This window comes from Triticum urartu, chromosome 5 (assembly GCF_003073215.2).
Source record: "Triticum urartu cultivar G1812 chromosome 5, Tu2.1, whole genome shotgun sequence".
NCBI lineage: Eukaryota > Viridiplantae > Streptophyta > Magnoliopsida > Poales > Poaceae > Triticum > Triticum urartu.
In genome coordinates this window covers 425728484-425747610 of record NC_053026.1, presented here as the reverse complement: position 1 = coordinate 425747610, position 19127 = coordinate 425728484, and the positions used below count along the sequence as shown (strand labels likewise).

General features: G+C 46.1%; 1 protein-coding gene across 1 annotated transcript; it reads left to right on the top strand.

The window, feature by feature from the left end:
• The first annotated feature begins 16531 nt into the window (after nucleotides 1-16531).
• LOC125556135 lies at nucleotides 16532-17218 on the top strand. Its single transcript, XM_048718922.1, has one exon. It carries the CDS (start codon nucleotides 16680-16682, stop codon nucleotides 16953-16955), a length of 276 nt encoding a protein of 91 aa, XP_048574879.1. The 5' UTR covers nucleotides 16532-16679; the 3' UTR covers nucleotides 16956-17218.
• The last annotated feature ends 1909 nt before the right edge of the window (nucleotides 17219-19127 follow it).

Here is a 19127-nt window from a genome sequence, read left to right as displayed (position 1 = left end):
GTATGCTGGCTTCGCTGTTGACCTCTGCTGCACTGATTGAGGAGGTCACTGCACTGAAGCAGAACCTCGAGCGGTCCGAGGAAGAGCTCGGCCTTGCCAAGAGGCAGCTCTAGGAGAACAAAGGTAAGTAATGCCTTGTCCATAGATATATATATATATATATATATAAGATGCGGTTGTGAAATGACAGGATCATCATGGATGTGTCAGAGGCCACGACCGAAGTGGCGACCCTGAAGCAAGCGCTGTCCGAGGCCGAAAACAAAGCGGCCAAGGAGCGCACCGAGCGGGAAAAACAAGAGGCACGGGTGGGCGAGGTGCAGCAAGAGCTCCAGGCTCTCGTGAAGAAGCACGAGGCTTTGGAGCTTGACTCGAAGACGCGAGAGTCCGAGCTTGCCGCGGCCCTCGAGAGCACAAAGCATGCCAAGGCCGAAGCCCAAAAGGCCCTCCAGGAAATTGAGGCGATGAGGAATATAGCAGCGGGTAAGGCATTCAATATGCAAAGCAAGCATGTGAAAGTAAATTAGTTGTTACTTACCCGAGTTCGGAGCTCTCGAGGAGCATTCGCAGATTTGCCCCGCAGCGTGTCGGGTGCCGCGAAATATTACCAGGCCGAGGAGGGAAGCTCGACGAAGAAGTTGTTCTGGTCTCAGTATACTGGGACCGAACACCCGATGCCTATGAGCGACCAGCTGAAGCAACTGGTCGAGCTGCACAAGGCGGCCGAGCAGGCCATGAGGGGCCTTATAATCCGGATGTGGCCTGGCGACTCCCTTCCCAATAGCTACTTCGGCCTGGTGAGGCGGCTTGTAGATGCCTGCCCACGGCTGGAGGTCATAAAGCGGTCCGTCTGCATCGAAGGTGCACGCCGGGCCTTTGCCCATGCGAAGGTGCACTGGGCCAAGATGGATGCCGAGAAGCTGGTGAAGGAGGGGCCGCCGCAGGGAAAGGAGCATCGCCACCCCAAAATGTATTATGAGGGTGTTCTGAAGGGTGCCCGTCTTGTGGCGGACGAGTGTGCGAAGGATATAATTTTTGAATGAACTTGCTCGTGTGATCCTGTACTATGAAAACTTGTTCATATGCGCTATGCAACGTTTGTTTGAATTTATAATATTACCTTCTGTGCGGCTGTTTATCAAATCTGAGAGATGGCCAGTCGTCGACTTCTGCCCCCATGCCACGAGTGCTGGGGTGTTCGGGATAAACCTGAGCACTCTTTTTCCCATTGTTGGGTCCTTCGAGGGAGGTGCTCAGCACAACGAACAAGGCAATCGGACTATAATGCTTTATCACTCTCACTTAGCCATAGAAGTCTACAATTTTAAATTTTGGCGAAGCCCCTAGTATTCGGAAGGCCAAATTTGGGGCGCTATACACGCCTTAAGCCGGACAAAGCCGACTCCTCGCTCTAAGCGGCATAAGTCTTTAGGGACTCAAGACCTCTCGAACAGCAACCAGCTCTCGCCTTATCATGACAGTCAGTTTTAGCTTTCTCTACTGAGGTGCTTAGCCCGATGAACCGGGGCACAATCGTAGTAGTTCTCCCAGTGCTACCTTAGCCGATATAGTGGAATGTAAGGTACCAAAACATGGGAGCCGGGCAAACCCAACTATTGACCCAAGACATGATTCGGAGCTGATGCATATAATGCTATAAGTTCGGGGTGCCGCACTGTCAAAAGTGTTCGGACTTCTCACGCCGTATTATGGGGTACGCTTAAGCCCCTGGCGTATTGGCCGTACCAGAGTGTACGGTTGCTGAATGTCATGAATGAACATATATATATATATAAGAAGAATAGAGAATGCGATAATAGTCTAGTGCTATGCATTGTTTATTCAAAAAGGTGCGTCGAAGCAGAATGATACAAGTAGTGCGATAAGCAAAAAGTAGGACTATTTGACATGTCCCCTCCAAGGGCAAGCTGAGGAATGGTATTTAAAGCAGGTATTTCACTCGTTATCAGAGACCACCTGGGAATTCCTTGATGCGACGTAGCTTTCTGCCTCCTTGGTTGTTGTATCGTGTGTCCGGCAATCGTACTGCCGGACGGGGCTTCCAGAGATTAAAGTCCTGAAGGAAAGAAAAATAACAGAGCGGGAAGCCCCTAGTGCGGTTGAGCTGCGTCTTGGGGCGTGCCGTAGTCGTGCCCCCCTCCCCACCTGTGCCCATGGTATTTTCAATGCGTAATTATGTACGTGTGGCACGGATTTCGCCATTTGGCTGGGACTGGGGTGGGGGCCGCATTGCTATGCGAGCTCAGAACGTGCCAGACGGTCTTGTTGCCGATTACTCTGGGCGCGCTTGAAGGTGTCCGGGTCCTTAATCGCCAAACTGGTGGATTGCCTTAAGAGGCTGCTTTGCGCTTCTGCTGCGAGGGCCGCAGTGTGCTCCTCTGTGCGGAGAGAGCGCTCTGTGTTTCCATTGACTGTGATGACCCCCCGAGGTCTTGGCATCTTGAGCTTGAGATATGCATAGTGCGGTACCGCGTTGAGTCTTGCAAATGCGGTTCGCCCGAGCAGTGCATGATAGCCACTGCGGAACGGGACTATATCGAAGATTAACTCCTCGCTCCGGAAGTTATCCGGGGATCCGAAGACTACTTCCAGTGTGACTGAGCCTGTGCAATGGGCCTCTACACCTGGTATGACGCCTTTGAAGGTCGTTTTTGTGGGTTTGATCCTTGAAGGGTCTATACCCATTTTGCGCATTGTGTCCTGATAAAGCAGGTTCAGGCTGTTGTCGCTGTCCATAAGGACTCGAGTGAGGTGAAATCCGTCGATGATTAGGTCTAGGACCAGTGCGGCGAATCCGCCATGACGGATACTAGTGGGATGGTCCCTGTGATCAAAGGTGATCGGGCAGGAGGACCATGGGTTGAACTTCGGGTTGACTAGCTCCAACGCATATACATCCCTTAACGCACGCTTCCGCTCCCTCTTGGGGATGTGGGTTGCATATATCATGTTCACCGTCCGCACTTGTGGGGGGAACCTCTTCTGTCCTTCGGTGTTCGGCTGCCGAGGCTCCTCCTCGTCATCGCTATGTGACCCCTTATCTTTGTTTTCGGCATTTAACTTGTCGGCCTGCTTGAACACCCAACATTCCCTGTTGATGTGGTTAGCTGGCTTGTCGGGGGTGCCATGTATTTGGCACGAGCGATCGAGTATTCGGTCCAAACTAGACGGGCCCGGAGTGCTTCTTTTGAATGGCTTTTTCCATTGACCGGGTTTAGAGCCTTTGAATCCGGCATTGACTGCCGTATCCTCGGTATTATCTCTATTGATGCGGCACTTGTGTTTGTTGCGACGTGACCTGCCATTGCTATTCTTGGTATCCGAAGTACCATGGTTCTTTGATATGTTATTGCTGTGAGCCAGCCAACTGTCCTCTCCCGCGCAAAAGCGGGTCATGAGTGTCGTGAGGGCTGCCATAGATTTCGGCTTTTCCTGGCCAAGGTGCCGGGCGAGCCACTCGTCGCGGATGTTGTGCTTAAAAGCTGCTAGGGCCTCTGCATCCGGACAGTCGATGATTTGATTTTTCTTTGTCAGGAACCGTGTCCAGAATTGCCTAGCCAATTCCTCTGGCTGCTGAATTATGTGGCTTGAGTCATCGGCATCTGGTGGTCGCACATAAGTGCCCTGGAAGTTGTCGAGGAATGCGGCTTCCAGATCTTCCCAACAGCCAATGGATTCTGCTGGCAGGCTGTTGAGCCAATGCCGAGCTGGTCCTTTGAGTTTGAGTGGGAGGTATTTGATGGCGTGTAGATCGTCACCGCGGGCCATGTGGATGTGCAGGAGGAAGTCCTCGATCCATACCGCAGGATCTGTTGCGCCGTCGTATGATTCGATATTTACGGGTTTGAAACCCTCTGGGATTTGGTGATCCATTACTTCGTCTGTGAAGCATAGAGGGTGTGCAGCGCCTCTGTACTGGGCTATATCGCGACGCAGCTCAAATGAGTCTTGTCCGCTATGTTCGGTCCGGTCGGATTTACTTTTATTGTATCTGGCGTGACGGTTATCGTCTCGCATAGTGGCGCGCCCTCGTGATCCATAGATCGATCTTGCGTGCTTTGCTTTGTCCTCCAATATGTCTCGCAGGTCTGGCGTATTTCCCCATGCCTTGACATTTTTATTTGAGTGGCGTCGGGGTGCGGACTGAGCTTTTGGCTGAAATGCCTCTCTGTCGCGGCCATGGGATGTCCGATCAGCTGCGTCATACGCTAGAGATGCAGGTTTTGGTGCTTCCTCCTCTAGTCGGGGTAGCAACCTGCACTTTGGGTAACTCTTGGAGGGACGTTCGAGTTTATATTCCTCGGCAGCAAGGACTTCAGTCCATCTGTCAGCTAGCAAATCTTGATCAGCTTGAAGCTACTGTTGCTTTTTCTTATTGCTATTTGCCGTGGCTATAAGCCGGCGCTTGAAGCGCTCTAGTTCGACGGGATCCTCAGGCACGGCAAATTCGTCATCGTCGAGGCTTGCCTCGTCTTCGGAGGGAGGCATGTAATTATCATCCTCTGCCTCTCTATCTGCCGCTCTCTCGGGAGGGTTGGCTTCTCCATCCTCCTGCTCTAAATCCTGCTGGAGGGGATTGTTGTTATCTCCGGCACTATCCGGAGTGCTATTATCTCCTGTGCCGGTATCACCGCTTTTGCCTTGGCGAGACTTAGAGCGGCGCCGTTGACGTCGGCGCTTGGGTTGCTTCTTGGAGGGGTCATCCTCTGCTGTCCTGTCGCCATTGCCTTCTTTGGGTGTGTCCACCATATATATCATATGATGAGGTGGCTGTCCAGTGCCCTGTGGGCAGTGGTTCTTGTTCGCCTCCTGCATCGTCGTCCATGCCGTCGATGTCTTCGGAGTCGAAGTCGAGCATGTCGGTTAAATCGTCGACAGTGGCTACTAAGTGGGTGGTGGGTGGGCGGCGAATTTCTTCGTCATCCGCATCCCAATCCTGCCGGACATAGTTCGGCCAGGACTCTCCTAACAAGGATAGAGACCTTAATGAGTTCAGTATGTCACCGAAGGGCGAGTGCTGAAAGATATCCGCGGAGGTAAACTCCATGATCGGCGCCCAGTCGGATTCGATAGGCATGGGCGCAGGCGGTTCGGAGTCCGTGGCCGGGGAAGGATCCGGCAGTTTGGCATCACGGCTCTCGTGAAGGGTAAGGTCGATACTTGGCTCGATCACCGCTGAGGATACGTCCTCCGTGGCGGGGTCTATCCACCCGTCCATGGATGGCGCAACTGGCTCCGAATTGAGGGTCGGAGCGGTTGCCGGTGCGATCTCCTGAGCACTGTTCGATGGTAGAGCTAAATCATGCTCATCATGACCGTGTGGCGCACTAGGCAGGGGCTCGAACCCGTCGAAGATCAAGTCTCCGCGGATATCGGCCGTGTAGTTTAAGCTTCCAAACCTGACCTGGTGGCCTAATGATGACGACACAGAGGAACTCTCAATGAAAGCACTAATGTCGGTGTCAAAACCGGCGGATCTCGGGTAGGGGGTCCCGAACTGTGCGTCTAAGGCGGATGGTAACAGGAGGCAGGGGACGTGATGTTTTACCCAGGTTCGGGCCCTCTTGATGGAGGTAAAACCCTACGTCCTGCTTGATTATTCTTGATAATATGAGTAGTACAAGAGTTGATCTACCAAAAGATCAGAGAGGCTAAACCCTAGAAGCTAGCCTATGGTATGATTGTATGTTGTCCTACGGACTAAAACCCTCCAGTTTATATAGACACCGGAGGAGGCTAGGGTTACACAAGGTCGGTTACAAAGGAGGAGGTATGCATATCCGTATTGCCTAGCTTGCCTTCCACGCCAAGTAGAGTCCCATCCGGACATGACACGAAGTCTTCAATCTCGTATCTTCATAGTCCAATAGTCCGGCCAAAGGATATAGTCCGGCTGTCTGGAGACCCCCTAATCCAGGACTCCCTCACTTAGCTTTGGGTTCAATCTTGCGGTGTCCTTTCCCAGTGACAGTAGGGGCAGCAAGGCACATATTGTATTGTTGCCATCGAGGATAACAAGATGGGGTTTATATCATATTGCATGAGTTTATCCCTCTACATCATGTCATCTTACTTAAAGCGTTACTCTGTTCTTTTGAACTTAATACTCTAGATGCATGCTGGATAGCGGTCGATGTGTGGAGTAATAGTAGTAGATGCAGGCAGGAGTCGGTCTACTTGTCTCGGACGTGATGCCTATATACATGATCATACCTAGATATTCTCATAACTATGCTCAATTATGTCAATTGCTCAACAAAAATTTGTTTACCCACCGTAATACTTATGCTCTCGAGAGAAGCCACTAGTGAAACCTATGGCCCCCTGGTCTATTTTCCATCATATTAATCTCCCGTCAACAAGCTATTTCTTGCGTCGTTTTTATTTTGCTTTATTTACTTTGCATCTTTATCATAAAAATACCAAAAATATTATCTTATCATATCTATCAGATCTCACTTTCGTAAGTGACAGTGAAGATATTGACAACCCCTTTATTGCGTTGGTTGCGAGGATTTTATTTGTTTGTGTATGTGCGAGGGACTTGTGCGTGGCCTCCTACTGGATTGATACCTTGGTTCTCAAAAACTGAGGGAAATACTTACACTACTTTGCTGCATCACCCTTTCCTCTTCAAGGGAAAACCAACGCAGTGCTCAAGAGGTAGCAAATGGCAAATAATGTAATGCGAGGGAGAAGAGTTTATGATGGGTACTTGGTATGTCTTGACTTGGCGTAGATCTCCCCGACAACGGCGCCAGAAATCCTTCTTGCTACCTCTTGAGCATGCGTTGGTTTTCCCTTGAAGAGGAAAGGGTGATGCAGCAAAGTAACGTAAGTATTTTCCTCAGTTTTTTGAGAATCAAGGTATCAATCCAGTAGGAGACAACGCACAAGTCACCTAGTACCTGCACAAACAAACAAGAACCTTGCAACCAACGCGATAAAGGTGTTGTCAATCCCTTCACGGTCACTCGCAAAAGTGAGATCTGATAAAGATAGTAAGGTAAATATTTTTGGTATTTTTGTTGTATAGATTGGAAAGTAAAGATTGCAAAATAGTAAACAAGATGCGATGTAAATAAAGAGATGCAATATAATAAGAAAGAGACCCGGGGGCCATAGGTTTCACTAGTGGCTTCTCTCAAGATAGCATGTATTACGGTGGGTGAACAAATTAGCGCCGAGCAATTGATAGAAAAGCGCATAGTTATGAGAATATCTAGGCAATGATTATGAATATAGGCATCACGTCCGTGTCAAGTAGATCGAAACGATTCTGCATCTACTACTACTACTACTACTCCACACATCGACCGCTATCCAGCATGCATCTAGAGTATTAAGTTCATAAGAACATAGTAACGCTTTAAGCAAGATGACATGATGTAGAGGGATAAACTCAAGCAATATGATATTAAACCCATCTTTTTATCCACGATGGCAACAATACAATACGTGCCTTGCTGCCCCTACTGTCATTGGGAAAGGACACCGCAAGATTGAACCCAAAGCTAAGCACTTCTCCATTGCAAGAAAGATCAATCTAGTAGGCCAAACTAACCGATAATACGAAGAGACTTGCGAAGATATCAAATCATGCATATAAGAATTCAGAGAAGAACCAAATAATATTCATAGATAATCTTGTTCATAAACCCACAATTCATTGTATCTCGGCAAACACACCGCAAATGAATATTCCATCGAATAGATCTCCAAGAACATCGAGGAGAACTTTGTATTGATAATCAAAGAGAGAGAGACAAGAAGCCATCTAGGTAATAACGATGGACCCGAAGGTCTGTGGTAAACTACTCACGCTTCATCAGAGAGGCTATGGTGTTGATGTAGAAGCCCTCCGTGATCGATTCCCCCTCCGACAGATTGCCGGAGAAGGCCCCAAGATGGGATCTCACTGGTACATAAGGTTGTGGCGGTGGAAAAGTGGTTTCGTGGCTCTCTGCGATTGATCTAGGGTATAAGAGTATATATAGGTGAAAGAAGTACGTCGGTGGAGCTATGTGGGGCCCACGAGGGTGGGGCGCGCCTACCCCCCTGGGCACGCCCTCCTACCTCGTGGCTACCTCACGGAGTTCCAGACTTCCACTCCAAGTCTCTTGGTTTGCTTTCGGTCCAAGAAAGATCATCGCAAAGGTTTCATTCCGTTTGGATTCCGTTTGGTATTCCTTTTCTGTGAAACTCTAAAATAAGCAAAAAACAGAAACTGGCACTGGGCCTCCGGTTAATAGGTTAGTCCCAAAAATAATATAAAAGATCATATTAAAGCCCATTAAACATCCAAAACAGATAATATAATATCATGGAACAATAAAAAATTATAGATACATTGGAGATGTATCAGTGATCATGACGATGCTTTGGAGATGGAGATCAAAGGCACAAGATGATGATGGCCATATCATATCACTTATTTTGATTGCGTGTGATGTTTATCTTTTATGCGTCTTATTTTGCTTAGTTCGACGGTAGCATTATAAGATGATCTCTCACTACATTTCAAGGTATAAGTGTTCTCCGTGAGTATGCACCGTTGCTACAGTTCGTCGTGCCAAGACACCACATGATGATCGGGTGTGATAAGCTCTACGTTCACATACAACGGGTGCAAGCCAGTTTTGCACACGCATAATACTCGGGTTAAACTTGACGAGCCTAGCATATGCAGATATGGCCTCGGAACACTGAGACCGAAAGGTCGAACGTGAATCATATAGTAGATATGATCAACATAGTGATGTTCACCATTGAAAGCTACTCCATCTCACGTGATGATCTGACATGGTTTAGATGATATGGATCACGTGATCATTTAGATGACTAGAGGGATGTCTATCTAAGTGGGAGTTCTTAAGTAATATGATTAATTGAACTTTAATTTATCATGAACTTAGTACGTGATAGTATTTTGCATGTCTATGTTGTTGTAGATAAATGGTTCGTGCTACTGTTCCTTTGAATTTTAATGTGTTCCTAGAGGAAGCTAAGTTGAAAGATGATGGTAGCAACTACACGGACTGGGTCCGTAACTTGAGGATTATCCTCATTTTTGCACAGAAGAATTACGTCCTGGAAGCACCGCTAGGTGCAAAGCCCGCTGCAGGAGGAACACAAGATGTTATGAATGTCTGGCAGAGCAAAGATGATGACTACTCGATAGTTCAGCGTGCCATGCTTTACGGCTTAGAATCGGGACTTCAACGACATTTTGAACGTCATGGAGCATCGGAGATGTTCCAGGAGTTGAAGTTAATATTTCAAGCAAATGCCCGAATTGAGAGATATGAAGTCTCCAATAAGTTCTATAGCTGCAAGATGGAGGAGATAAGTTCTGTCAGTGAACATATACTTAGAATGTCTAGGTACCACAACCTCCTGACTCAACTGGGAGTTAATCTTCCTGATGATAGTGTCATTGACAGACTTCTTCAATCACAGCCACCAAGCTACAAAAGCTTCGCGATGAACTATAATATGCAAGGGATGGATAAGACAATTCTCGAGCTCTTCGCGATGCTAAAGGCTGCGGAGGTAGAAATCAAGAAGGAGCATCAACTATTGATGGTTAACAAGACCACTAGTTTCAAGAGGAAGGGCAAAGGGAAGAAGGGGAACTTCAAGAAGAACGGCAAGCAAGTTGCTGCTCAAGTGAAGAAGCCCAAGTCTGGACCTAAGCCCGAGACTGAGTACTTCTACTGCAAAGGGACTGATCATTGGAAGCGGAACCGCCCCAAGTATTTGGCGGATAAGAAGGATGGCAAAGTGAAAGGTATATTTGATATACATGTTATTGATGTGTACCTTACTAATGCTCGTAGTAGCGCCTGGGTATTTGATATTGGTTCTGTTGCTCATATTCGCAACTCGAAACAGGGGCTATGGATTAAACGAAGATTGGCTAAGGACACGCGTGGGAAATGGTTCCATAGTCGATGTGATCGCCGTCGACACGCTACCTCTACATCTACCTTCGGGATTAGTTTTTGACTTGAATAATTGTTATTTGGTGCCAGCGTTAAGCATGAACATTATATCTAGATCTTGTTTGATGGGAGACGATTATTCATTTAAATCATAGAATAATGGTTGTTCTATTTATATGAGTAACATCTTTTATGGTCATGCACCCTTGATGAGTGGTCTATTTTTATTGAATCTTGATAGTAGTGATACACATATTCATAGTATTGAAGCTAAAAGATACAAGTTTAATAATGATAGCACAACTTATTTGTGGCAATGCCGTTTAGGTCATATTTGTGTAAAGCACATGAAGAAACTCCATGCTGATGGGCTTTTGGAATCACTTGATGCTTGCGAACCATGCCTCATGGGTAAGATGACTAAGAATCTGTTCTCCGGTACAATAGAGCGAGCAACAGACTTATTGGAAATAATACATACTGATGTATGCGGTCCAATGAGTGTTGATGCTCGCGGCGGGTATCGTTGACCTTCACAAATGATTTGAGCAGATATGGGTATATCTACTTGATGAAACATAAGTTTGAAACATTTGAAAAGTTCAAAGAATTTCAGAGTGAAGTGGAAAATCATCGTAACAAGAAAATAAAGTTTCTATGATCTGATCGTGGAGGTGAATATTTGAGTTATGAGTTTGGCCTTCATTTGAAACAATGCGGAATAGTTTCGCAACACACGCCACCTTGAACACCACATCGTAATGGTGTGTCCGAACATCGTAACCGCACTTTATTAGATCTGGTGCGATCTATGATGTCTCTTACTGATTTACCGCTATCGTTTTGAGGTTATGCTTTAGAGAGGGATGCATTCACGTTAAATAGGGCACCATCTAAATCCGTTGAGACGACACCATATGAACTGTGGTTTGGCAAGAAACCCAAGTTATCATTTCTTAAAGTTTGGGGCTGTGATGCTTATGTGAATAAGCTTCAACCTGATAAGCTCAAACCCAAATCAGAGAAATGTGTCTTCATAGGATACCCAAAGGAGACTATTGGGTACACCTTCTATCACAGATCCAAAGGCAAAATATTCGTTGCTAAGAATGGATCTTTTCTAGGGAAGGAGTTTCTCTCGAAAGAAGTGAGTGGGAGGAAAGTAGAACTTGATGGGGTAATAGTACCTTCTCCCTTATTGGAAAGTAGTTCATCACATAAATTAGTTCCAGTGATTCCTGCACCAATTAGTGAGGAAGCTAATGATGTTGATCATGAAACTTCTGATCAAGTTACTACTGAACCTCGTAGGTCAACCAGAGTAAGATTCGCACTAGAGTGGTACGGTAATCCTGTTCTGGAGGTCATGTTACTTGACCATGACGAACCTACGAACTATAAGGAAGCGATGATGAGCCCAGATTCCGCAAAATGGCCTGAGGCCATGAAATCTGAGATGAGATGCATGTATGAGAACAAAGTATGGACTTTGGTTGACTTGCCCGATGATCGGCAAGCAATAGAGAATAAATGGATCTTCAAGAATAAGACCGACGTTGATGGTAATGTTACTGTCTACAAAGCTTGACTTGTTGCGAAAGGTTTTCGACAAGTTCAAGGAGTTGACTACGATGTGACCTTCTCACCCGTAGCGATGCTTAAGTCTGTCCGAATCATGTTAGCAATTGCCGCATTTTATGATTATGAAATTTCACAAATGGATGTCAAAACTGCATTCCTTAATGGATATCTTAAAGAAGAGTTGTATATGATGCAACCAGAAGGTTTTGTCGATCCGAAAGGTGCTAACAAAGTGTGCAAGCTCCAGGATCCATTTATGGACTGGTGCAAGCCTCTCAGAGTTGGAATATACGTTTCGATAGTGTGATCAAAGCATATGGTTTTATACAGACTTTTGGAGAAGCATGTATATACAAGAAAGTGAGTGGGAGCTCTGTAGCATTTCTGATATTATATGTGGATGACACATTGTTGATCGGAAATGATACTGAATTTCTGAATAGCATAAAAGGATACTTGAATAAGAATTTTTCAATGAAAGACCTCGGTAAAGCTGCTTATATATTGGGCATCAAGATCTATAGAGATAGATCAAGACGCTTAGTTGGACTTTCACAAAGCACATACCTTGATAAAGTTTTGAAGAAGTTTAAAATGGACCAGTCAAAGAAAGGGTTCTTGCCTTTGTTGCAAGGTGTGAATTTGAGTCAGACTCAATGCCCGACCACTGCAGAAGATAGAGAGAAAATGAAAGTAATTCTCTATGCCTCAGCCATAGGTTCTATCATGTATGCAATGCTGTGTACCAGACCTGATGTGTGCCTTGCTATTAGTTTAGCAGGGAGGTACCAAAGTAATCCAGGAGTGGATCACTCAACGGCGGTCAAGAACATCCTGAAATACCTGAAAAGGACTAAGGATATGTTTCTCATTTATGGAAGTGACAAAGAGCTCATCGTAAACAGTTACGTCGATGCAAGCTTTGACACTGATCCAGATGACTCTAAGTCACAAACAGGATACGTATTTATATTGATTGGTGGAGCTGTCAATTGATGCAGTTCCAAGCAGAGCGTCGTGGCGGGATCTACGTGTGAAGCGGAGTACATAGCTTCTTCGGAAGAAGCAAATGAAGGAGTCTGGATGAAGGAGTTCATATCCGATCTAGGTGTAATAACTAGTGCATCGGGTCGAATGAAAATCTTTTGTGACAATACTAGTGCAATTGCCTTGGCAAAGGAATCCAAATTTCACAAGAGAACCAAGCACATCAAGAGACACTTCAATTCCATCCGCGATCAAGTCAAGGAGGGAGACATAGAGATTTGCAAGATACATACGGATCTGAATGTTGCATACTCGTTGACTAAACCTCTCTCACGAGCAAAACATGGTCAACACCAAGACTCCATGGGTGTTAGAATCATTACTATGTAATCTAGATTATTGACTCTAGTGCAAGAAGGAGACTGAAAGAAATATGCCCTAGAGGCAATAATAAAATTGTTATTTATATTTCCTTATATCATGATAAATGTTTATTATTCATGCTAGAATTGTATTAACTGGAAACTTAGTACATGTGTGGATACATAGACAAACAAAGTGTCCCTAGTATGCCTCTACTTGACTAGCTCATTAATCAAAGATGGTTAAGTTTCCTAGCCATAGACATGTGTTGTCATTTGATGAACGGGATCACATCATTAGAGAATGATGTGATGGACAAGACCCATCCGTTAGCTTAGCATAATGATCGCTTAGCTTTTCTGCTATTGCTTTCTTCATGACTTATACATGTTCCTCAGACTATGAGATTATGCAACTCCCAAATAGCGGAGGAACACCTTGTGTGCTATCAAACGTCACAACGTAACTGGGTGATTATAAAGGTGCTCTACAGGTGTCTCCGATGGTGTTTGTTGAGTTGGCATAGATCGAGATTAGGATTTGTTGCTCCGTGTATTGGGGAGGTATCTCTAGGCCCTCTTGGTAATGCACATCACTATGAGCCTTGCAAGCAATGTGTCTAATGAGTTAGCCACGGGATGATGCATTACGGAACGAGTAAAGAGACTTGCCGGTGATGAGATTGAACTAGGTATGATGATACCGACGATCGAATCTCGGGCAAGTAACATACCGATGACAAAGGGAACAATGTATGTTGTTGTGCGGTTTGACCGATAAAGATCTTCGTAGAATATGTAGGAGCCAATATGAGCATCCAGGTTCTGCTATTGGTTATTGACCGGAGATGTGTCTCGGTCATGTCTACATAGTTCTCGAACCCGTAGGGTCCACACGCTTAACGTTTGATGATGATTTGTATTATGAGTTTCGTGTTTTGATGAACCGAAGTTCGTTCGGAGTCCCGGGTGAGATCACGGACATGACGAGGAGTCTCGAAAGTCGAGACATAAAGATTCATATATTGAAAGGTTACATTCGGACACCAGAATGGTTCGGGTCGTTTCAGAGTACCAGGGGTTACCGGACCCCCCCCCACAGGAGGTTAATGGGCCACCATGGGCCTTAATGGAGAAGAGAGAGGGCCGGCCAGGAGGTGGCGCGCGCCCCCTCCTTCCTTCTCTCCTCTTCCTCCTTCCCTTCTTCTCCTACTTGGAATAGGAAAGGGGGGGACCGAATCCTACTTGGACCGGGAGTCCAAGTAGGACTCCCCCCATCGTGCGCCCCCCTAGGGCCGGCCACCTCTCCTCCCCCTTTATATATGTGAGAGGGGGCATCCCAATGACACACCAAGTCTTCTCTTAGCCGTGTGCGGTGCCCCCCTCCACAGTTACACACCTCGGTCATATCGTCGTAGTGCTTAGGCGAAGCCCTGCGTCGGTAACTTCATTATCATCATCATCACGCCGTCGTGCTGACGGAACTCTCCCTCGTCCTCAACTAGATCAAGAGATCGAGGGACGTCATTGAGCTGAACGTGTGCCGAACGCGGAGGTGTCGTACGTTCGGTGCTTGGATCGGTTGGATCGCGAAGACGTTCGACTACATCAAGCGTGTTACTAAACGCTTCCGCTTTCGGTCTACGAGGGTACGTGGACACACTCTCCCCTCTCGTTGCTATGCATCTTCTAGATAGATCTTGCGTGATCATAGGATTTTTTTGAAATACTGCGTTCCCCAACATCTAGTTCATATTTCCATCACACAAGAGGCCAGCACGCCGCCAGCCAACACGATGACGAGCTCCACGGAGTAGGAAAAGGGGTTGCATCTGCCCTGACTCGCCGGAGATGAATGTATGATCGTAGACTCAGAGCCCGTGGACGAAGCAGATGTGGCTGCCGCTCGTGAGCGACACTACTAGGGTCTACCATGCCGGAGAATAGCCACCGGAACGAACCCTAGAAGCCTACAAGCGCCGCTCCTAGAGCCACTGAGCCAGGAAGCCGGAAGGGTATCAAACCTCCCCCACCTCAAGCTCTTGCCACTTGACGAGGAGAAGACTGCCGCACCCCCGCCATCCACCACCCTAGCTTAGCTCGGCGGCCACCTCCGGTGACAGCAAAGGGAAGAAGGGATGGTGGGGCGTGGCCTAACGGTGTTGACTAGGGTTCCTCCCGAGTCGCCTCAGAGAGGTGACGTGGGGCAGTTCTAAGATTTGTCATGTTGCTTTGTTAGGTGTCAGGGATTAATGTAGGAATATGAAATTTTCATGGGATGCTACTATTCATGCCTTTGGTTTAAAGAAATGAGACAAAAAAGAATTAAGGGAATTTTCCTTTGACTCAGATTCAACGGAGAAATGCAGGAATTCAAACATCCAACTGAAACCTTTTGTTTTCAAATTCCTATGCACGAATAACAAGAGTATAATTTTAGTAGCATAATCACAATTCAGCTATATATTTTCATGTGTGTTTGACTTTGATTTCATCGTGTTTATTAGGATTTCTATGTTTTCATAATTCACATGAACCAAACATCAAAGTTGACAACACTCTTATTTTTTTCAAAAAGGAGATTAAACCCCTGACCTCTACATCAATCAATGCATGCAGACATCTTTATTAATTATTTCACAAATGTCTGACAAGAACATATATCAATCCACAAAATCCATCATTCACACCTACAAACTCGATAATATGGAGTGCTCTCACTCTCCATATCTAAAACCGATGTCGTCGTCGATCCATCCACATAACGTAACGGGACCAACAGCCGGTGCAACCTACCTAAAGCGCACACCACATGCATTCACTTTAGAAGCATAGCACCTGCCAACCAGGCATGACTCAACGTAGTAACTGTCGGACAGACATGACTTGACAGCTCCACCGAAGCTCCGTGCAAGACGAAGCTGCCCCACCTTCTGTCTCTGTCTTCCAGCGCTGCTCCACAAACGATGCTCCCAAAAAAACGGCCCGTAGTACACTCTTATGCTCACCAATTCTTTATTTTCCACATGCATTCCTGTTCTACCCATCTGTTTTTTCTGTTGCCACGTTTTTGAACTCTGTAAACCAAGGGAGCCCTGACTAGCTTTGCCACTGCTTTGTCAGCTTTTGGATAAGACCGAGCTGACTCGACGGCGAGTCGGAAAGCTCTTTTGCTTAGGCGATTAGCTTCGTGCTTCTGTTCAAAGACCTTGGGTAAAAGGGCAGCTGGGCTAATCAGCCTTCCCATACCCCGTAATCTTGCATCCTAGGAGCTGCGAAATCCTTTCTTGAAATTATGCACATGCGCTACTCTACCACTTGAGATTCGAGACTTGAGCAGGACCGGTTCCAACTGTTGGGTTTGGCCGGCGGCGACGCCCGGTGATAGTTTACGACTTTAACGTAGGCTCCGCGCAGCCATCCGTGAGGTGAGAGCAACCCAAGCAATATTATAATCCCTGCACACGTGAGCGGTGAGCGGTCCAGCACGGAGCAGGTCGAGCAGCCAGCGTCCGCCTTTCGCTGAACCACCCCGAACGACTGGCCGGCGAAGCATCTTTGCGTTGCACCCTCCCTACGTCCCTGCCCCGGCCGGCAGCGGTCAAACCGGCGTCTCGCCCTTATATAAGCGCGCGCCCCGCACCTCCAGTCCTCACAAACACATCAATCAAGCAAGAACACACACTCTCGAGAGATTCTCAGTCTCGGGCTCTCAAGGAAGGATTTGGTGAACTCGCTGAATTCGCTGTGATCAAGAGCTCGGGGGGTTAATTAGTTTGTTGGCATGGAGTTGGAGATGGTGAGCCAGCACGGGGCGCTGCTGAAGGTGGGGCTGTTCGTGCTGGTGCAGGCGCTGGTGTACCTCATCCTCGCCCAATCCTCCTCTGTCTTCTCCACCACCAAGACCCTCGGCCTCCCCCCGGCGCGCTCCCTCAGCGCCCGCCGCATGGTCGCGCTGCTGTCCGACCTGCCGCTGCCGCTCGGCGGCGAGCCCTCGCCCCGCGCCGTCTCTGTGGAGCCGTCGTCGCCGGTGCCCCTCGCCCACCAGAAGAAGGATTAGTTGTTAACCAAGCGCGATTGGCGGCAGGGACACGGACCGAGCTAGCAAGCGATCGTTTGCGAGCTAGTACCCGGTGCGTGCTGTAGCCTGTAGGAGCTATTCACGCCATTCTTTCATTGATTGGTTATTGGTTTGTTCTTTGGGATTGGATATGTAAACTGAGCTACACGCCGTTTGGGTTTGTACAATTAAGTGGCCATACGAGATTATGTTTTAGCTTGTTAGAATAAATCCGAGATATACCGTTGATATTCGAGGACCAACCAATCACACGAGCACGACACCAAGATTTGTTAACAAGGTTCACCGATATGGCTACATCCTCGGGGTCTGACTATGGGCGCTTCTCCCCATGACACCGCTACAATACGCACCCGGCCACCCTGTACGTGGGCACATGCCGCCGGTTTTCCCTGCGTTCCTGTGCTATTATGTTGGCATAGGTTATATCGTGTGTCTACCCTTACTATATATGAGACGCCTAGGATACAAGTGTCCTATTAGGACACGACTCCATATCCTATCTAACACAATACTATTCAGAGTCCAACTATAACCTAACTTGTACATAATATTCGACACAACTCTGACATGGCTGCCGTTCAATCATATGTGCTTGTGTTTTGAGGAGAAACTTCTGACCAATGAAATAGTTGTTCATATCGTGAACCTCTTCAAATGGTTTGTTTTCCTATTTTTATGCATTTTAATGCTCAGGATGTCCTTGGATACGCTTTTTCTATACAAGAAACTTCTTCCTTTCTTCTTGTAGGAGTAAAAGTTAAAGCTTTGTAATAAAGATATAAGAAGGAAAAATCACACTCCTGATGCCACTGAACGGCTTAAAATGCAGAGAGTACGCTTTCAGTTAGATTTTAATGAAATTCACTGAATTTCTGTACACACAATTACTTATGTTTCGGCCAAAAGATTTCGGCAGTTTCATTACTGCATAGAAATTCAAACATGTTCAAAATATTTTCAAAAAAATCCAAATACTTGGTTGAATTCAAGTGAATATTTCAGCCCTTGTGCCAAAATGCAAACATTGAAACTCACTGAATTTTGATGATTTCGGTTGTTGGTGAATATTTCTGGAACTAAAACTAAAAACCATGACTGCAATACGTGGATGACTCATTTTTTTGTAGCCACAAAATTCAGAACAAAACTTATTGTCAACTTGAAATATCATATTTCAGCCCTTGTGCCAAAATGCAAACATTGAAATTCACTGAATTTTGGTGATTTCGGTTGTTGGTGAAATATTTCTGAAACTGAAACTGAAAACCATGACTACAACACGTGAATGACTCATATTTTTGCTGCCACAAAATTCAGAACAGAACTTATAGTCGACTTGAAATATCTTTTGTACTATCTCTATAAAGAAATATAAGACGCCTTAGGTCAATTTTAGAGCTATGTCTCGTTTGAAGATTGTACGAACCAACAGATAGATTTAGTACTCCCTCCACATCAAAATATAAGAGCTTCCTCTTCCATGTTCCAATTTTTCTTGTAGAGCAGAGCAACAAACAAGCCTGTGCAACCCGTTTTGGTTATCTTCATACATAGTTTAGAACTCGTACATATGATAGATAATCCCTTTTGCTAATTCCTCGGTTACAGAACGTACATTCTCGGATTCTCCTAAGCTCATAACTTCTGAGGCAGCATCTTGCAGATAGAAGATGAAGATCAGAGTCAATTTTCTGCGCATAGAAGACCGTCCCCGTATTACAAGAGTTCCGCTTCAATACACCCCCTCACTAGGCGTATAAAAAGCAATATGGACCTTCAGAAAATTGTACTTCCCTATTTTTTCTGTTTGTTTTCTGTTTCTTTTCATATTTTTGTTTTTTATTTCCAATTTCTTTTTTCTTTTCCAGAAAATGCCTCGTTTTAAAAATGTTGTTCAATTTTTAAAAAGATATGCAAATATTCGCTTTTTCAGAAAAATATATAGAACTTTCAGAAAAATGTTGGTGTCTTTCAAAATTGCTCAGAATTTCAAAATATGAACAATTTCTAAAAAGAGCGAACAAAAATTTGAACGTGAATATTTTTTAAAAGGAAAATTCTTCATATCAATCGACGGATTTAACATACGCGTCCGCGCGCTCCGCACGCCACGTGCCTTCTTGGCCCCAGACTTACACGTCATTGATC

Bases quoted from the DNA above. Each gene is read 5' to 3' on its own strand.
- LOC125556135 (XM_048718922.1), top strand. From the start codon at position 16,680: ATGGAGTTGGAGATGGTGAGCCAGCACGGGGCGCTGCTGAAGGTGGGG.